Source organism: Anabrus simplex, chromosome 6 (assembly GCF_040414725.1).
Source record: "Anabrus simplex isolate iqAnaSimp1 chromosome 6, ASM4041472v1, whole genome shotgun sequence".
Classification (NCBI taxonomy): Eukaryota; Metazoa; Arthropoda; class Insecta; order Orthoptera; family Tettigoniidae; genus Anabrus; species Anabrus simplex.
In genome coordinates, this window is record NC_090270.1 from 5,985,459 (window position 1) to 6,004,576 (window position 19,118).

Sequence of the window (19,118 nt, forward strand, 5' to 3'; positions counted from 1 at the left end):
GAAGTTTTCTGTAATTTAAGGAAAGACTACAAAAGGAAAATCAGTTAGAGGAAAAGTCATGGAAGAAAGAACAAACGGAAGCGATAAATATAGAATGAAGGAAGAATAAAATGGAAAAAATGGGAGAGAATGAGACGTAATAGTCAAGGGTAGGAAGAGATTTGAGAACCAAGTATTGGGGATGAGCTGTGGGTGAATTATTCGGCGGGATGAATGGTACAGGAAGAAGGGAGAAGAAGTTATCTGCAGAGATAGGGGGTATCAATGTTCGAAGTGGACAAAGAAATTTCAAAGGAAACAGTGTTGGGAGTGATAGGTAAAATCAGGGGGAGGACTGCGGGAGGATGCCATGGTATTAACAATAGGTTTTTGAAAGAAGTAAGCAAAATTGGGACAATGATAGAGAGCATAGTGAAATTATTTAACAAGATTTTTGGTGGGAGTAACTGCACCAAAGAATGGGAAACATTACTTGTATGTCCAATATACAAGAAGAAAGGTAACAGAACCAGCACGAATAATTATAGGGGTATATCTCTGTTAGACTCTCTAAAAAAAATTATACAGGAGTGCTAGCTAACAGTTTAAGTGGCTGGACAGAAAAGAACTCGGTTTTGTCAGAGTATCAACGGGGCTTTAGAAAAGGAAAGAGAACGGTAGACAATATAATGATAGTGAAGACGTGAGTATGGGAAGAGGCAAAGTGTTTGTGGCGGCAATTGATTTTGAAGAAGCTTTTGATAAGGTAAATAGAATTACGTTATTAGGAGAAATGGGTAGGTTGGGGGTTTCGTGGAAGATGATACGTGCAATGGAGGCGATATATAAGGAGGTCAGATGCGTTGTTAAGCTAGAGGAAAACAGGTTGTGATGGCCTTTAGAGTGCAAGGTCGGTTTAAAACAAGGATGTAAATTATACCCGATATTGTTTATTGGATGGACACGGCGGGAATAACCGAGGCTTAATGGGTTGGAGATACCGGGACTGATTTTTGCTGACATTAACTGCAGGTGGGATGCAGCAAAGTTTAATTACAGTGTCAGAATATGCAAAGGAATGGGCCTTGAAAATTAACGGGAACAAATCTAAAGTGTTAGTAATGCAGAAACATAGAGGTAGAAAAAATAAATCATTTGGATGGTACAGGGAGAGAGGTTGAAACAAATGAGTTAGAATATCTAGGAGTGATTTAAAACAGAAGAGGGGCATGTGAGTATCATATTAAAAGAGCGAGGAGTTATGGGTTGGCAGCCTTAGCTTCAGTCAAAATTTTAGAGGCTAAATTTCCGGGAATCAGCTATAAAACCTTGAGGTTGATTTTAAGATCAGTAGTATTTGGTAGGATAATGTATAGGGCGGAATTGTGGGGGCTGGAAGTAAAGAGAGTTTACTTAAGGTAAATTATTATTAAATTTGGTAAGGCAGAAATGGGGCTCCCTCAGTACACAGCGAATAAGGGGGGAGGGGAATAGAGGCTGAGTGTGTGAAAAGAGTGGGCAAATACTGGATGAGATCGAAAAGAGGGGAAGGAGGGTTGGTACTTCAGGCTGCATACGAACAACAACAGAAAAGTATGTACAAGGGGTGTTGGTTAGAAAAAATAAACTGTACTTTGAGAGGGTGGGATTGGGGTACATGTGGGAAGAGGTTTGGAAGAAAAAAGAAGCTACAGGTCTGGGAATGCCTTCGAGGAGGATTAGAGATATTCAAAGGAATAATGGATAGAAGAGCGCAGGAACAGTGGATCACTTAGTGTTTCTAATAAAGTAATGGGCGTGACAGGGTTAAACACAGGAGTATTACTATGGAGGTTGATGGGGATATGCAACTATAAGGGATGGATAAAGGGTTAAGATAAGACATTATACGTATTATGTGGGTTACCAGAGAATGATTTACACCTAACAGGTAATTATAAAGATACGGAAAAGGTAAGGAATAAACTTTTGAGTGCCAATATTCGGGAATTATTAGAAAAAGGGGATGAGCAAAAAATCGTAGGGTGGGTTATCAATGAATGGGAGAACGGAAGATAATTAAACAGGTATTTACGTGCGGTAAGGAGAGCTTGTGAAATAAAGTTAAAAGTGGACAGTTTAAGGAAGTTGAAAGAGCTAATGGAATAAAGTGAGAATGAATTCGACGAGTGTGTATAAGTGATAAGCAAAATCTTTAGTTATAAAGATGTGTACGTGTAGAGTTGATTAGTGAGGTTAAGTAGGAAAAGTATGGTTACAAATGTATTTGATGACTGAATGAAATTTAGTTCACATAAAGACAAAAAGTTGTAGGTTCTGTTATATCTGATCGTAGAGTATACACAGTGATTGTGAAAGGTGTGTGAAGTGTAAATATGAGTAGGGAAGTAGCAAGATATTGTAATTTGGAAGGTGCAAGTGAAAAAGATAGGTCATTTTTATAATGATATGGCAAGACATGGACGTATAATTGAAATAAAGTAGTAAGTTAGATAAGGAACATGACTCAACTGGAAGTAGGGTAGTGCATAAGTAATATTAAGAATTGATAAGTCAGTAGGTGAATACGGCGATTAGGTAGAAAGAATTAAGACATGTGCGCTGCGGATAACAGATTGCTAAATAAGTGGAGCTGGAAAGCAGTGTTATGCTGAGGATGAAATGTTGATTTTAAGTGGACTGAATAATATAGGGCAGGTCTGAAGGTCTTGAGTAAATAAGTGTGTGTAAGAATTAAGATAGAGGAATTTAGAATAAGTTTGTCATAGGAGGGGCGCTCACATGAGGATTGGTCTCCGCCCATGTGAGCGTCCACATAGTAGACTTTGTTTAGGGGTGGCGCTCACATGAGGATTGGTCTCCGCCCATGTGAGCGCCCACATAGTAGAAGGGAGCAAGGGAATATCACAAGAGGGAGGGATAGGGCGGGCCTATGCCAAATGTTGTTGACAAAGGTGATTAGATGAAGGGAGAGAGGGAAAGAGGGAAACGGAGCGCCTGGGGTACTGGATTCTAGTACGCGGGTGGCCTGTAATCTAACGGAATGGTGAGGATATAGCTTTGTCAACTGTGTATAGGGCCGTTCCAACAGCAGAACATTGCTAACCTCACTCTTGCCATCTTGATGTGCTTAAACCTTACTGTTGCTACCTTGGTTATACGCTTTTGTGTTAGTTTACTGTTAATCGCTAAGCTGTTCGCATCATCGAAGTACAGAGTAACAAGTGTCAAGTAGATTTAAAGAAGAATCTGTTAGCAGAAGATAAAAGTCCGTCATGGAAAAAACTATTTCTAGGTATATTTGCGAAGAGTGTGGAAAAGCATTTTCCCGAAGCTATCACAAGAGACGTCATGAGATATCATGTAGGACAATCTTTCAATGCAAACATTGTAGAAGAGAGTTCAAGAACGCATACAACGCTGAACGTCATGAAGCCGCGTAATGTAGCTTCATCGGCTAACAAAATACAAAGAGCTCAACCATATTCAAGCGAACACTGATTTATGTTTAAAAAGTACACCTCTGCGAGAGATTTTTAATTCTCCCTCGTTGTCTAGGCCTGTTACAAGTTCTGTTACTAATCACAAATTTCAAGGTAAAGAGAGGCAAGATCATGATTATGATAATAAGGATAATGATGTTCATCAAAACAGTAGTAAAGGGAAAGTAGAAGAAGAAGAAAACCTTAATGTTTCATTGCCATTACAGCTTGATGATTTTACTTCATTTCCTAAGCCTACTACACGTTCTGTCGCAGTGCAAACATCTCAAGAAGAGATGCAAGGTAAAGAAGAAGGAAATTTCAACACTTCATCGCTATCGAAACAAGTTAAGTTTGTACCTAGAAACGCTACTGCTGAAGCACGTATTACATCAAAACAAGTCCCTACACATCAACTATCTGCATATAGACTCAAAGTTCACAACAAGCCTCTGTTACCCTATGCAGATATAAGATACTGTAAAGACCTCAACGTACTCGTAAAACGTTTACAACTGCTAAGAGCCTATCATGATGCTGGTTACACACAGTACAAAGAGGATATTTTTGAAATAGAGCATGAATTACGACGTGTAGGTATTATTAAGTAAGCGCTTACCCTCACCTAAGTCATCCATCTGTAGTATATAGTCGATCGAGTAGCTATATTCGTATAGATTATTTCCCAACATTCTCCCTTCCATAGGGTGTTAACTCCGCCTCTAGTTGTAGAGCCGGTCTCAAGCCCGGATAAAGAGAGGAGAGGCACCCTAGCCCATTAGCCCTTTAGCCTATTAGCCCTACAAGGAAAGTGCGGTAATCTAATCTTCTTAGAACAAAGGTATCCCCTGACATGTTCTAAACACATGTTGTATCGAGTACAGTGTTCTATTTTAGTCTTGATCACTTATTTAGTGTTCTAAACATTTCAATCAATGTTCCGATCACATGATAAAGTTAACGGCATAGAGTGCAGTGTTCGATTCTAGTCTTGTTATGTTTCTTTAGTGATTTGCAAGTCTAAACATGCATAATGACGTCATTACTGCAGCACGTGCTTACTCTAGCTATCCCGACGCAGGTTTAAACTTGTTCGATAGAGCTATGTCTTAACATAAGAGGAGGCCTTAACAGCTTATGTATAGCCGCTATTGTTTAAAGATAGCTACTCTTAAGGAAAAGCACGTAGAATTTTTCAAATTACCCGCCACCACATTTCAAGGGTATGCAGTTTAGTGCTGTAAAGATACCTGCACGATGCAAAGCTAACTTTCTTCATCAGAGCAGCTACCATCTTGTGTGAGCACATCTAGGCCAGCACGACACGTTAGCCTCTAAGCTAGCTTTCTTCATAAGAGCAACCGCCATCTTGCGCAAGCATCCCTAGGACGTCTCACAAGGTGCCTTGTATAACCGCCATATTGCGCAAGCATCCCAAGGGCGTCTCATAAGAACCTATGTATAGCGGCCATCTTGCATAAGCACCTTTAAGGAGTCATGTATAGCCACCATCTTGTGCAATTAGCGTCGAGAGATGGCTGCTGTAGAATTTTTTTTAAATTATCCGCCACCATTTTTCAACTAAAGAGTGTAGCACTGAGGTTTGCGATGTAAGATGGCGGATGACAGCTGACAAAAAGGGCGTGAGTTTGTTTACTAAACAAGAGCACGTGGAATTTTTCAATTTGCTGCCACCACATTTCAAAGGTATCAAGCTAAAGATGGCAGCACGGTGCTCTCTTGATTAAAGATGGCGGATGACAGCTAACAGAACTTTTCAAATTGCCCGCTACTACATGTCATAAAGAGGGCAGCACCGTGCTCTGTATATTAAAGATGGCGGATGACAGCTGACGAAATTGCGCGCCTGATAGCAGCATAGTGCTCTATTGATTAAAGATGGCGGATGACAGCTGTCAAAAAAGCACGTAGCTTTGTTTCCAAACAAGAGCACATAGAATTCGCCGCCACCACATTTCAAAGGTATCTAGCTAAAGAGTGCAGCACTGAGGTTTGTGATGCAAGATGGCGGATGACGGCTGTCAGAAAAAAAGCACGTGAATTTGTAAAGCACGTGGAATTTGCCACCGCCACAAAGAGGTCAGCACGGTGCTCAAAGATGGCTGCTATTACGTGGAATTGCCTGCCACCACATTTCAAAGGTATCTAGCTAAAAAGGGCAGCACGGTGCTCAAAGATGGCTGCTGTCAAAAAATATTTTTCAAATTATCCGCCACCACATTTCAGCTAAAGAGGGCAGCACTGTGCTCTATGGATTAAAGATGGCGGAATGCAGCTGTCAAATAAGCATGTGGCATTGTTTCCAAACAAGAGCACGTGGAATTTTTCAAATTGCCGCCACCACATTTCAACTAGAGAGTGCAGCACGGTGCTCTCTTGATTAAACATGGCGGATGCTAGCTGTCAAATAAGCATGTAGCATTGTTTCCAAACAAGAGCACGTGGAATTTACCGCCATCACATTTCAACTAAAGAGTGCAGCACGATGCTCTCTTGATTAAAGATGGCGGATGGTAGCTGTCAAAAAAGCACGTGGCTTTGTTTCCAAACAAGAGCATGTGAAATTTACCGCCACCACATAGAGTGCAACCCTTTGCTCTCTTCATTAAAGATGGCTGCTGTCACGTGGAATTGCCTGTCACCAGAGTGCAGCACGGTGCTCTGTCGATTAAAGATGGCTGCTATGAAAAAGCATTTTTCAAATTATCCGCCACCACATTTCAAAGGTAAGTAGCTAAAGAGGGCAGCACTGTGCTCTGTTGATAAAAGATGGCGGGTGTCAGCTGTCAAAAAGCACGTGGGTTTGTTTACCGATTCAAATCTCGCGCTAGTTAGGTTAAGTTGGTACCACTAAGGTTTAGGCCCGTCAAGATGGTAACGCTGAAGTTAGCGATGCGTTGTTGTCGATGATAGCTGTCAAAAAGCACGTGGTTGTCAAAAAAGCACGTGGCTTTGTTTACCAATTCAAATTTCCCGCGGGAGGAGGAGCAGGCCTCTGGGAATTCCTCCCGGGAGGAGGAGTGGGCCCCTGGGAGCCAGAGGAGGAGGAGGCGGAGGAGGCCTCTCCCGAGAGCCCGAGGTGGAGGTGGCGGCCGAACCATCCAATTATAGTACTCTTTTTAAATAAAAGACTGAGGTATGGTAATACACAAGTTAATTATTTATGTTGTTGATTACGCTCGAAGAGCCTTTATACGACGCGAAAAATGTATAATGGGTAATGGTGTTGATTGGCTGTTCTTGCAGATGACGCAGTCCCTTTCAGCCATTTCCAACGGGCCGGCACTGGGGTTATTCAGCATCGGCTTCTTCCTGCCGTGGGTTACGTTCAAGGTACTACCAGTGATCTTCATACGTTATTTCTAGGAGGGAGTATTCTTCAGCTTGTATTGAGGGGTTCTCTCTGCCACAGGGAATGGTGGCTGGTGTTGTTGTTAGCCTGGGGTTCATGTCCTGGATTATCCTAGGAGCTCAAACAGCAATCGCTACTGGTCGCATGGTATACCAGACCAAGGCGCTGATAGTGGAAGGATGCACGTACGAGTTTCCTTCTTCAAATACAACGTTCACCACCCAGCACGCATCAGACATGAGGTTTGTGCAGCATCAAACTGTTGTATATTGATTTTAAATTTTCCTGCTCTTCTTTAGAGATTGTAACATGTGTGTAAATGTGAATTATATACAGGCTGTCCCTTCGTTAATATTACAGTTATATTAACAGTTGACTTACCATTCTGTAGTTTTAATTATAAATCAGTATTAACGATGCCAATAGTTAGTTGTTGGTGGCACTGTGTACTATCTGTAGTGTTGGATTGAGACTTCGGAGAATCTTAAACAAATATTCATTTGAAAACTGTAACTTACAACAGATGAAGACAGACGGAACGCGTGCAAAAGGGAAGGGAAGTGGACGGGTGCGGGTTTACGATAAGTTCAGAGGAACTTAACGCCACTACTGAAATACTTCGAAAAACATGTAATCAGCTAAAATTAATATTAACTTAAAAAAATAGAGTGATGAGGGCTGACATAGTACAAATATAGAGAATTTGGATATAAATAATATCAAGAAAAATTAAGAAATAGAGTTAGAAATAGGTTAAAACAAATTAAACCACGAAATAACAAGATTATAAAATTGTACAAGTAGTGTGCTATATATCCGAATTCAGCTAATTATTTTAAGGTCTAACGCTGTTCCGATATTTACATTCTAGTTGTTCCAATGATATAAATTCTTAGGTTCATAGACAAAAGATGACCATTGCTTCATTAATATTTGTTATAAAATTATACTAGTTATTATACCTTTAGTTACTTCTTGTTTCCTGCAAATTAAATACTCCCAGTGAAGTTTATAGGATAATCTACAAAAATAAAACACTTTCCCAAATTGGAAAATATAGAAAGCAATTGGAAATTAAAAATAAGCAAAAATAATTTGAAATAAAATATGAAGGTCTAACAGAGGAAAACCATCAACAAAATAGGTGATTAACGCAGAAGGAAAATTTGTAAAAACCAGAGGAAATCCAAATAAGTAAATGAATTTAATTACTGTACCAGGAAAAGTTGATTTTCAAGAGCACGAAGTCTTTCGAGGGGTGCCTTGTCCTTAGGACATGGTACAGAGAGGGAGAAATAATGGATATTGTATCTTTCTTTCCTTTGTTCAATCTCTGGGAGGTCACCCTATTATATCGCCGAATCATAGATATTTAGCAGAAAATAAATCCCAATTTCAACAACAGAATAACGAAAAATTAAGTTGATCAAGTAAAATGCAACTGAATAATGTCCTCTTCAGTCAGTTAAGTCCATCATAACTTTCATGCCATAAATTAATAACAAAGCATGTTGTAAGTATATAAGAAACCCTAAAGTCTTTTCTATTGGCACTTGCGATTTCAGGTTACGCTTTCTACATAAATTAAATAAAGTAAATTTGGTAATTCCTTCTCGTAAACACATCAAACTCAAATATGAAACACTTGAAATTAAATCTGATCTTCTAGCATAAAGTTTTGTAAATTAAGAGTTTATAATACACTTTCACTAGGAATTAAGCACTCAATTGATATTTTAAAGTTCCAATAAATGAAAATATACGACGAGAGCACACGAAAATATATCTTTACTTTTAAGAATTGTAAAACGTTAATTTTCCATGTAAAATATTTAGTAAGTGGGCTTTTAATGTTCTTTGTCCGTAATGACAATGTTCTGTTCAAAGTTATAATCATATTTTTGAATCACTGATATCACCTGACAAACGCCTTCTTGTTGAACTCGAACAGTTGAATACTGCTCTGCAAGCAGCAATCTGGAAGTCAGCTAACAGCAAACACCACGATGTTCCATAGTACCACTTCCCTGGAACTGTCCCACGTACCGCGTTGATCTGCATCAAATCTCCGTCGATCTCCGTCGTCTCAAGTCACAATTTCTCATATTACTAAAAGAGTGGCTTTAACACGAGAAAGTCCAACTGACTAGGTTGAAATGTGCACCATTTGATTTTGCACTGTCAGAACTGATTATCACTGTCTCATAAGTAATCACCATTCACTGGATGAGAAATACGTCGGAGCACTGTCTATTATCGTAAATCACGATAATGAGAAAATACACTTCCCTGCTCAGTTCATCTTGACACTTACTGCACACTGTTCGTATTGAAAAAAACTTTCATTCGAAGCACAGTTTATCATGGCTCACTTTCACACCAATGGCTCTCTGTCGTGATATCTCGTAATGTTCCTTCTCACTATCACAGTTCTACAAGTATTCATGTATGAATCCTATATTTCACAATATCACTGAATTACGAAGTTCATTATACAGTCTTTCCACAGGGGTTGTTTTAAATGGAACAGTCTGTTATGACGATACGCGAACAGTCTTTCGGCACAAATTAAAGTGTTCTAGGCTCTGATGATACTCAAAATCGTCAATGTGTTGCGACCTACACTCACGGTATTCGGAGTTGAAACAGTCCAAGATCATTACAATTTAAAGTAGCCGTGCTAACTTCCAGTTTGTTATAGTTATCCACACGAAAATTAAGATATTTGTCAAGTTCAAATATTGGTGAAATATTATAAGTCTCATGACTTAGATATTATACACACGTTAACTTCCTAAGTTTGAATGTCTGACGAATTGCAAGTCCCACAATTTATAAGTTACTCACTGGTATTCACATAAACTAAGTGTCAACTTGCAGTCAGACGATGTCCGGCAGTTTGAATACTGAGTTCGACTCGGCGCGTGCAGCATGACATGCGAGTCAGCTGTGTAGAATGTCAACTGAATTGCTACGTTTTTTTTCGGCGCGGCCCCCGAAGCCCGCTCCCCCCGCGTGACCATCGACTCAATCTACATGGCCTCCGACATGCTGTTAGTTCTAAGAAGAAAGAGATAGCAGGGAGGAGTGGAAGTGTGATACTACAGGAGTATCTGCCTGTCCCCATGCTCAGCATGCTACCAGGCCGGATGTGGTGGTGGTTATTAATTGTGGTGTAATCAGGTAGTAAGGGTCAGGACAAAACCACATAGGCGGAAATAGAAAGGTGCCTACATGTAAAACCTGACATTTTGTAGATAGCACATGCAAGGATGTGGGTCTGGAGAGGTCCAGGTAATTGTGTTAGTTGGGAATAGGTATCATGCACAGTCATAAGCCTATTCCTCGCCATACCAGTTATTCAGGGGATCAGTCCTTCTGGGCACTGCTGTGACTAGCGCGGGCCGTGCCGGTTGCCGAGCCATGCGGCAATAGCCACTAGTGCCTGCCGCACCGCCCGACCCCCTTGAGGTCCCTCGTACCCAGTCTCCAATCCCGGAGAATGAGGCCAAGCCCGCCGAGGCGGGGACCTGCTGGATGGTTGTGGGACATGGCGCCGGGCCTCCTTCCTCTCTGCCCGCGCCATGGCCCGGTAGACAGGGCAACTGCGATGGGAGGCCGGGTGGCCTCCCGAGCAGTTGGCGCACACCGGCGCCTCCCTAAGTGCTGCGCAGGCCAGTGTAGTGGTGATCACCACCACAGCGGTTGCACCTCACCTCGAGCCCACAGCTGACCTGACGGTGGAAACACTGCAAGAGCTGCTGAGGGGGACGTTTTACTCTCACCTGACTGCTACTGCTACCTGCTGAGGTCCTCTCCTGATTGGCTCCTCGGCTGACTGCTGTCCTTGGAGCTGTCTTGGGTTGCGGCTGGGCGGCCATCTCCTGATGGGCCGGCATCGCCTTCTGCTTCCTGGTCCGGCGTCGTCTTCTTCTTCTTCCCTGGGGTTTCTTCTCGGCGGGGGAAGAGTCCTCGTCCTTGTGGCCCTCCTCCCGGCCTGGTGACCCCGGGGTGGCTGGTGGCTCGCTGCGTCGCCGTCTTCTTCCTTCTCCTGGCTGGCGGCGGCGGCGTCGGTCGGTGCTAACACTCGACTGCGTTCCCGGTCCTGGGGGGCGCACATCGAGGTCTGCAGCTCGACAGACACGATAGCAGGCTGGGCCTGGGTAGCAGTCTCCGAACGCCATGGGGCGTCCTTTTCCACTGCTGTGCTGCCATCCGTCATCAGGGGCGCCTTCCTAGATTGCGCCCGGGTGACAGGCCCTTCCTGGTAGGCCCGGGTCTGTGACCACTTCGTGGAGGTGGCCCTTGGAGGAGCGGTCTGCGTCCACTTCGCAGTTCCGAGTCGCTCAGCCTGGTTCGCACAGTCCGGCGCCAGGGGGCGGCATGCTCCACCTCCGTAGTGGCGTCGGTGGTCTCCGGCTGGGTGGACTGGACTAGGTCGGTGTTGACCGCCCTATGCCTTAGTCTCCTCGGCGTCTGGGTGATGGCCTCCTTTGTCTCCGGTTCAGCATTCCTCCTGAGGGCGCCGGCGTTCGTCCCTGGCACGCCGTCACTCCCAGGTAGTCGGACGACCTGAAACAGAGTAGAGAGCTACATCTCCATGTCGTGCATCCGCTCCTGGTCGTGATGCCTTATGATAAGGCCTCCTGGTAGAAAGCTCTCCACGGACATGGTCGTCGGTAGCCTCCTGCCTCCCTGGAGGGCGCGCCGCACTCTGTCCAGTACTAGGGCCCGTTCGGAATGAACAGGGCGACCTGGCCTGTAGTAGACGAGCAGCGCCTCGTACTCCGGATCGGTGTAGCCCTCAGAGAAGAAAAAGCCGTCAGGGGGGTCGCACCCGTCCCTGTGCGACTCCGTCTCCACCTCGGTCTGCGACGCGTCCTGCTCCCTCGGTGAGGGCGTTGTCTTCGGTTCGGGGTGGTCCTCCATCCATTGCCGCGTTGGGTAGAAGCGGCCTCCCCTGTAGATAACTCCTTTCGCCAACGCCATGCCATAGGGACCGTCCCTGAAGTTCGTCGTGGCCATCCTGAAATAATAAAATCCTGAAAGAGAGAAGCGAGCACTGAGAAGTGCTCAGCTTAGACAAATGCTCCTTCGAAGATGTACTAATAAGTACAAGTGCCTGGCTGATACTTGAAAAGTACAGAGCGCCTGGCAAGGAGAGAGAAAGCAGAGCGAGAGGCACACGTCCTTCCGCTGCGGCAGTCAGCTGCTCCTTTGAATTGCTACGGTCTGGTCCGCTGCTTATATTCTGTACGACCCAAGGTTGCTTGCCACGTCACTGGGGGAAGTGTGATTCCTTTCTCGGTTATATCTCTCGAATGCCGTGATGGATTTTATTGAAATTGACATATGTTTACATTCAGGACATGAGCTACACGTTGATGTATGTCTCATTTCCGTATCTTTATCAGCTAAAAAGTTAGACATTTTCCTTCCAGTACATTCGAGAGAGAGGCGTACAACATGTGGCCGTGACGTCACCCGCAGGTTCATTGCTCGTGACGTGTCCAGCTCGCTACGAGGAGCTTCGTATCGCGCTCGTACAAGATGTCGGGCATACGAACACGTCTTATTGCCGTCCCTTTTTCATATATTCGGTAATTATAAAACAATGTACAGGGCTGGAACAGTTCCTGGTACATTACACGGAACAATGAGACTTGTGTCGCAACACCGCTACAATAGGGAGAGTTGGCTTCATCGAAAAAAATGGAAAACAAAGAACAAAGGTGCTTGTGTAACTTGTACAAGGAAACAAAACACACTTCGATATACAACAAGTAAAGTCAATAGAAAATTATCGTGAAATGAGCTCACATTTTTACCAGTTCAGCTGAATATCTGTGTTAATATTGAATATTCTAACTGTTGGGTTCAATTTAGTCTGCTTAACCACAGTTTAGGGAATCTACTTGCCGACACGACGTCTTGCAGTTACTTGCTCATTGGCGCTATATAGTCATGGTTTTTTCGTGTCTTGAGAGATTTACGTATTTTCATGGCCATATTGTAAAAATTACTAGTATTACATTTGCGAGTATATGCAAAGTATATTTTCTTTTCCTGTAGGATTATAAATCTTTTCCGGTAACACCAGGTAAGTAGAACTGTTTTGTGTTCTAATAATGCATTTAATAACATGACGAACGCACGATTTTTATAATGCGGTCTTATTTCGTCAAATTCGTACGTATAAAATTCAATTAGGATGTGAGAAGAACTAAGGAAATATCTGCGAGAACTCCTCCCAAAAGAGAGTCTTGTCACGACTTTGTGTCTTCGTATTGACTTACGGCATATGTACATTTTGCTCGTGTGTATTATTACAGCGTGGTTTCACGAAGGTCTAGCAAGTACTAGCAAGTACTGGTGAGAACACCAGGCAAACCCCGAGGAACACGAAAGTAATGTGTATACCCAAATAAAGGGTGATAGCGAGTGTATATTTCCTTACTTCCTCATTAAGCTTGAAAAACGACTTAATTATGAATATCTTTATTGATCATGTTCTTGGGTAAGGGAACCTCCATTATTGATACATTGAGGTGAGTGTGTTCATGGTTATGTCCCGTGATATCAATATCTAACTAGTGATGTTGGCAGCACTGATGAGCCATTAAACAGGGAATAGGGCGGCGATGTTTGCTTTTTAGTGCATAGCCTTACGTGATGAGTACTATCATGACCAAACTTCACTAACCGTGACGGTGACACTTGGCAACACTGTACTGCTACTCCTTGGAGTCTTAATTGTAACATATGGGAAGTTAACATTCAAATCTCTTTTCTTAAATAAAACGTTGATGGAAGAGCAGTTTTCATTAGATACGTATCAAACAAGCTGAAAATTAAAATAAATACGTCAATGTAAATATGAGAATAAACAAGTATATCGCTACAACTAGAAGAACAATACAATCCTATGTCCATCAAAATTCAATTTCAACATTGGGAATCAACTTACAAGATAATCACTCCAGGGTCATCAGTTTTCTTTTCTTGCCAGAACTCTTAATCATAGCATCAACGTCAATACCGTGTTTCGTGTAGACGTTGATTAAAATATTTGCAAAATGGGGAATAAATAGGAAAAGAATTTCGTAAAGAGGATTTGTACAATATGAGCAGCACTCCCTTGCACTGTAAGCTGAATCAATATACATTTCTAATTCTTACTCCGAAAGAATGCTACTTCATATTCCTCAGATATTAACTCTGCACTTGTACACACATTTAGGAGCAATTCTGATGACACCGCTAACCCACCTCTGTTTAAGCTATTAAGCATGTCATTTTCCACTGTCTCATTTGATATGTTTGAGATACAGTATTTGCAATTAAGTTTACTGGTTAGCTTAAAATCTACATAACCTGAAATGTAAATGACAGGAAACATGTTATCGAAGTCTACTTCTATTTCATTTACTTTAACTAGAACACAGGAAAATTCACTGCATATATCTGTTTCATCAAGTACGTTCAATGAATCGGAATCTAATTCAAACATGTCCTTGCTTAAAGATATTTCTTTACATTTTGCAGCCAACGGCCGTAGCCATGTTGAAACACCGGATCTCGTGAGATCTCCGAAGTTAAGCAACATTGGGCGTGGTCAGGAGTTGGACGGGTTGCCGCGCGCTGTTGGTGGGGGGGTAAGGGAATGGAGGAGCGGAAAGGAACTGGCCACCCTACCGCACGTAAACTCCGGCTCAGGAACACCTCTGCGGAGGTTCGGACCTGCCTTCGAGCAGAATAACCCTTTACCTTACCTTTATATTTTGCAGACCTTAATCCTTGCAAACTCTGCACTCTTACCTTCTTCTGAGCTTCAAAAACTTGTAAAACAGCAATGCCTTGGCACATGAAATTAGGCCTAGCTTTAGTTGTGGTTGTCATACTTGTTTATTCTCATATTTTAAGGCAGAAACAGGTTCCAAGAAGGACACTCCAGAAGTAATTAATGAACAAGGGGAGTGTGTATGTGAGGATCTTTAAAAGGCAGAAGTATTCAGTCAGCAGTATGTAAAGATTGTTGGTTACAAGGATAATGTTGAGATAGAGGAGGAGACTAAGGCCAAAGAAGTAATAAAATTTACGTATGATAACAATGACATTTACAATAAGATACAAAAGTTGAAAACTAGAAAAGCGGCTGGAATTGATCAGATTTCTGGGGATATACTAAAGACAATGGGTTGGGATATAGTACCATATCTGAAGTACTTATTTGATTATTGTTTGGTCGGAGGAGCTATACCAGATGAATGGAGAGTTGCTATAGTAGCCCCTGTGTATAAAGGAAAGGGTGATAGACATAAAGCTGAAAATTACAGGCCAGTAAGTTTGACATGCATTGTATGTAAGCTTTGGGAAGGCATTCTTTCTGATTAGATTAGACATGTTTGCGAAATTAATAACTGGTTCGATAGAAGGCAATTCGGTTTTAGGAAAGGTTATTCCACTGAAGCTCAACTTGTAGGATTCCAGCAAGATATAGCAGATATCTTGGATTCTGGAGGTCAAATGGACTGTATCGCGATTGACCTGTCTAAAGCATTTGATAAGGTGGATCATGGGAGACTACTCGCAAAAATGAGTGCAATTGGACTAGACAAAAGAGTGACTGAATGGGTTGCTATATTTCTAGAAAATTAGAGAGAATTAGAGTAGGTGAAGCTTTATCTGACCCTGTAATAATTAAGAGGGGAATTCCTCAAGGCAGCATTATCGGACCTTTATGTTTTCTTATATATATAAATGATATGAGTAAAGGAGTGGAAAGTGATAAATAAGTTACAAGATTGTGAGCAACTGCAGCCTGACCTCGAAAATGTTGTGAGATGGACACAGGCAATGGTATGATGATAAACGGGGTTAAAAGTCAGGTTGTGAGTTTCACAAATAGGAAAAGTCCTCTCAGTTTTAATTACTGCGTTGATGGGGTGAAAGTTCCTTTTGGGGATCATTGTAAGTATCTAGGTGCTAATATAAGGAAAGATCTTCATTGGGGTAATCACATAAATGGGATTGTAAATAAAGGGTACATGGTTATGAGGGTGTTTAGGGGTCGTAGTAAGGATGTAAAGGAGAGGGCATACAAGTCTCTGGTAAGACCCCAACTAGAGTATGGTTCCAGTGTATGGGACCCTCACCAGGATTACCTGATTCAAGAACTGGAAAAAATCCAAAGAAAAGCAGCTCGATTTGTTCTGGGTGATTTCCGACAAAAGAGTAGCGTTACAAAAATGTTGCAATGTTTGGGTTGGGAAGAATTGAGAGAAAGAAGAAGAGCTGCTCGACTAAGTGGTATGTTCCGAGCTGTCAGCGTAGAGTTGGCGTGGAATGACATTAGTAGATGAATAAGTTTGAATGGCGTCTATAAAAGTAGGAAAGATCACAATATGAAGATAAAGTTGGAATTCAAGAGGACAAACTGGGGCAAATATTCATTTATAGGAAGGGGAGTTAGGGATTGGAATAACTTACCAAGGGAGACGTTCAATAAATTTCGAATTTCTTTGAAATCGTTTAGGAGAAGGCTAGGAAAGCAACAGATAGGGAATCTGCCACCTGGGCGACTGCCCTAAATGCAGATCAGGATTGATTGATTGATTGATTGATTGATTGATTGATTGATTGATTGATTGATTGATTGATTGATTGATTGATTGATTGATTGATTGATTGATTGATTGATTGATTGATTGATTGATTGATTGATTGATTGATTGATTGATTGATTGATTGCATACGTACCTGGCAGTTGATAAGGGTAATGCGACAGTGGTTATAGACACTGACGAGTATAAGAATAAGATATCGGCTATATTGTCAGAGCCTGTTTACAGACTGAGCTCGTGTGTCCAACACCACTTTGAAGCTCCCCGGGGGGCACAGTACAACTTACATTATATGGATTTCCTAAGATCCATAAACAAGATGTTCCCCTCAGATATTTTGTTAGTGCGGTAGGTTCTCCTACGTATGTTCTGGCTAAATACCTAAGAAAATTGCTTCATCCAGACATACGACGTACAGATTCATACGTTAGAATTCTCTGCATTTCGTCAACAAGTTGTCGACCATAACCCTTCAACCTAATGCAGTTTTGGTTAGTTACGATGTGGAGTTCTTGTTCACTAAATTGCCGACTGACTCGGTCATGTCTTTCATTGAACACCTGTTCCCTGAGGACATTACTAAGCTATTTTACCACTAAATGATTTCTAGCTATTTCTTGCGGGATGGGAATTTGTACCAACTGACGAACGGGGTGGCTATGGGAAGTCCACATTCGCCTGTAGTAGCTAATTACTTTATGGAGCATTTCGAGAAGGAGTTTATTGCTTTAGCGCCATGCAGCCTATGATTTGATGGAGGTATGTTGATGATACATTTGTGGTCTGGACAGATGGTCCTGTGAGACTTCATCTATTTTTAAGCCACCTAAGTCAGCAACATCCTTCAGTTAGTTTCGCTATGGAGGAGTCGACAGGATGCAACAATTTCTTGCATGTTCTACTAAGAAATGAATCGGACGGCTCCTTAGGACATGCCGTTTATCGAAAGCCTACCCACACAATTCGCTATCTGAATGCAGATTCTCACCACCATTCAGCACAAAAAAAAGGCATTCTCAAGACACACACCAAGAGGGGATACGAATTTGTGAGCCATTAAATATCCTGGTGGAGATGGACACACTCAAAGTCACGTTCAAGGGTAATGGTTACTGCGATTTGCACATTCATAGAGCCCTGAATCCCAGAGAAAGGACAAAGCAAAGCTCACAGAAGGAAGAAGTGAAGGGAACTGCCTACCTGCCTTACATTCACAACACCACACACCGTATTGTGTCACGTAATCTCACCGCTACATTCTATAATCCTGGACTCTGCCTTTCTTCGTCTACCTTGCATATTTTGGCATCCATTCTTCAAACTTCCCATTGGTCTGCGAAGCATCTGGTCGCCCGGCCGGCTCTACGCCTATTGTGCACGATTTTACTTACCTCCCTCCTCCACTCACGTCACCTCGCTGCCTCCCGCCTATAAAAGCTCAGCGCCGAGTTGGGTTATGGAGTGATATTTGTGTGGAGGGATTTTCTGTCCTTGCGCAGCTGGACTGTACTGCTTTTCATCAACGGGACTTGTTTATACGAGGAGGTGAGTGAACAACCAACATGGACACAAACTTTTTTTTACAACCTATTGGTCTCGCCCCTCTGGCCTCACATTTAAAACTTGTTTTGAAGGTGAACTCACCATTTTTGAGGCACTTATCGCCTCGTGACTGATACATTTTGAACTGTATTGCGGCTGTATCTCCAGCTGCGGACAGCACGAAAGCATACATACAGGCCAACCTCGTGTGTTGACTGATAAAGACCGCCGAGAGTTGAAGAGTGTCGTCAAGTGAAATAGGCAGACATCTATCCAGACCATCACACAGGAATTCCAAACTGCATCAGGATCCACTCCAAGTACTATGTTAGTCCGGCGGGAGGTGAGAAAACTTGTATTTCATGGTCGAGCGGCTGCCCTTAAGCCACATATCATGCAGGTCAATACCAAACGACGCCTCGCTTGGTGTAAGGAGCGTAAACATTGGACAATTGAACAGTGGAAAAACGTTTTGTGGAGTGACGAATCACGGTGCACAATGTGGCGATCCGATGGGAGGGTGTGGGTATGGCGAATGCCTGGTGAACATTCATCTGTCAGCGTGTGTAGTGCCAACAGTAAAATTCGGAGGTGGTGGTGTTACGGTGTGGTCGTGCTTTTCATGGAGGAGGCTTGCACCCCTTGTTGTGTTGCGTGGCACTATCACAGCACATACCTACATTGATGTTTTAAGCCCCTTCTTGCTTCCCACTGTTGAAGAGCACTTCGGGGATGGCGATTGCATCTTTCAACACGATCGAGCACCTGTTCATAATGCACGGCCTGTGGGGGAGTGGTTATACGACAATAACATCCCTGTCATTGACTGGCCTGCACAAAGTCCCAATCAGAATCTTATAGAACACCTTTGGGATGTTTTGGAACGCCGACTTCGTGCGAGGCCTCACCGAGCGACATCGCTACCTCTTCTCAGTGCAGCACTCCGTGAATGATGCGCTGCAATTCCCCAAGCAACCTTCCAGCACTGGATTGAATGTATGCCTGCGAGAGTGGAAGTTGTCATCAAGGCCAACACCATTCTGAATTCCAGCAATGGCGATGGAGGGTAAGCCAGGTGTCCGGATACTTTTGATCACATAGTGAAAATGTAAACAAAAG

At 42.7% G+C, this 19,118-nt stretch overlaps 1 protein-coding gene across 1 annotated transcript in view; it reads left to right on the forward strand.

Moving 5' to 3' along the window:
• LOC136875457 (sodium-coupled monocarboxylate transporter 1-like) overlaps positions 1–19,118 on the forward strand; it is a 185,046-nt gene that overhangs the window by 146,438 nt on the left and 19,490 nt on the right. Inside the window, exons 11-12 of the mRNA XM_067149006.2 lie at positions 6,729–6,815; positions 6,895–7,046. Of these exons, the coding sequence (XP_067005107.2) occupies positions 6,729–6,815; positions 6,895–7,046 (239 nt within the window). The remainder of the gene's footprint in view (positions 1–6,728; positions 6,816–6,894; positions 7,047–19,118) is intronic.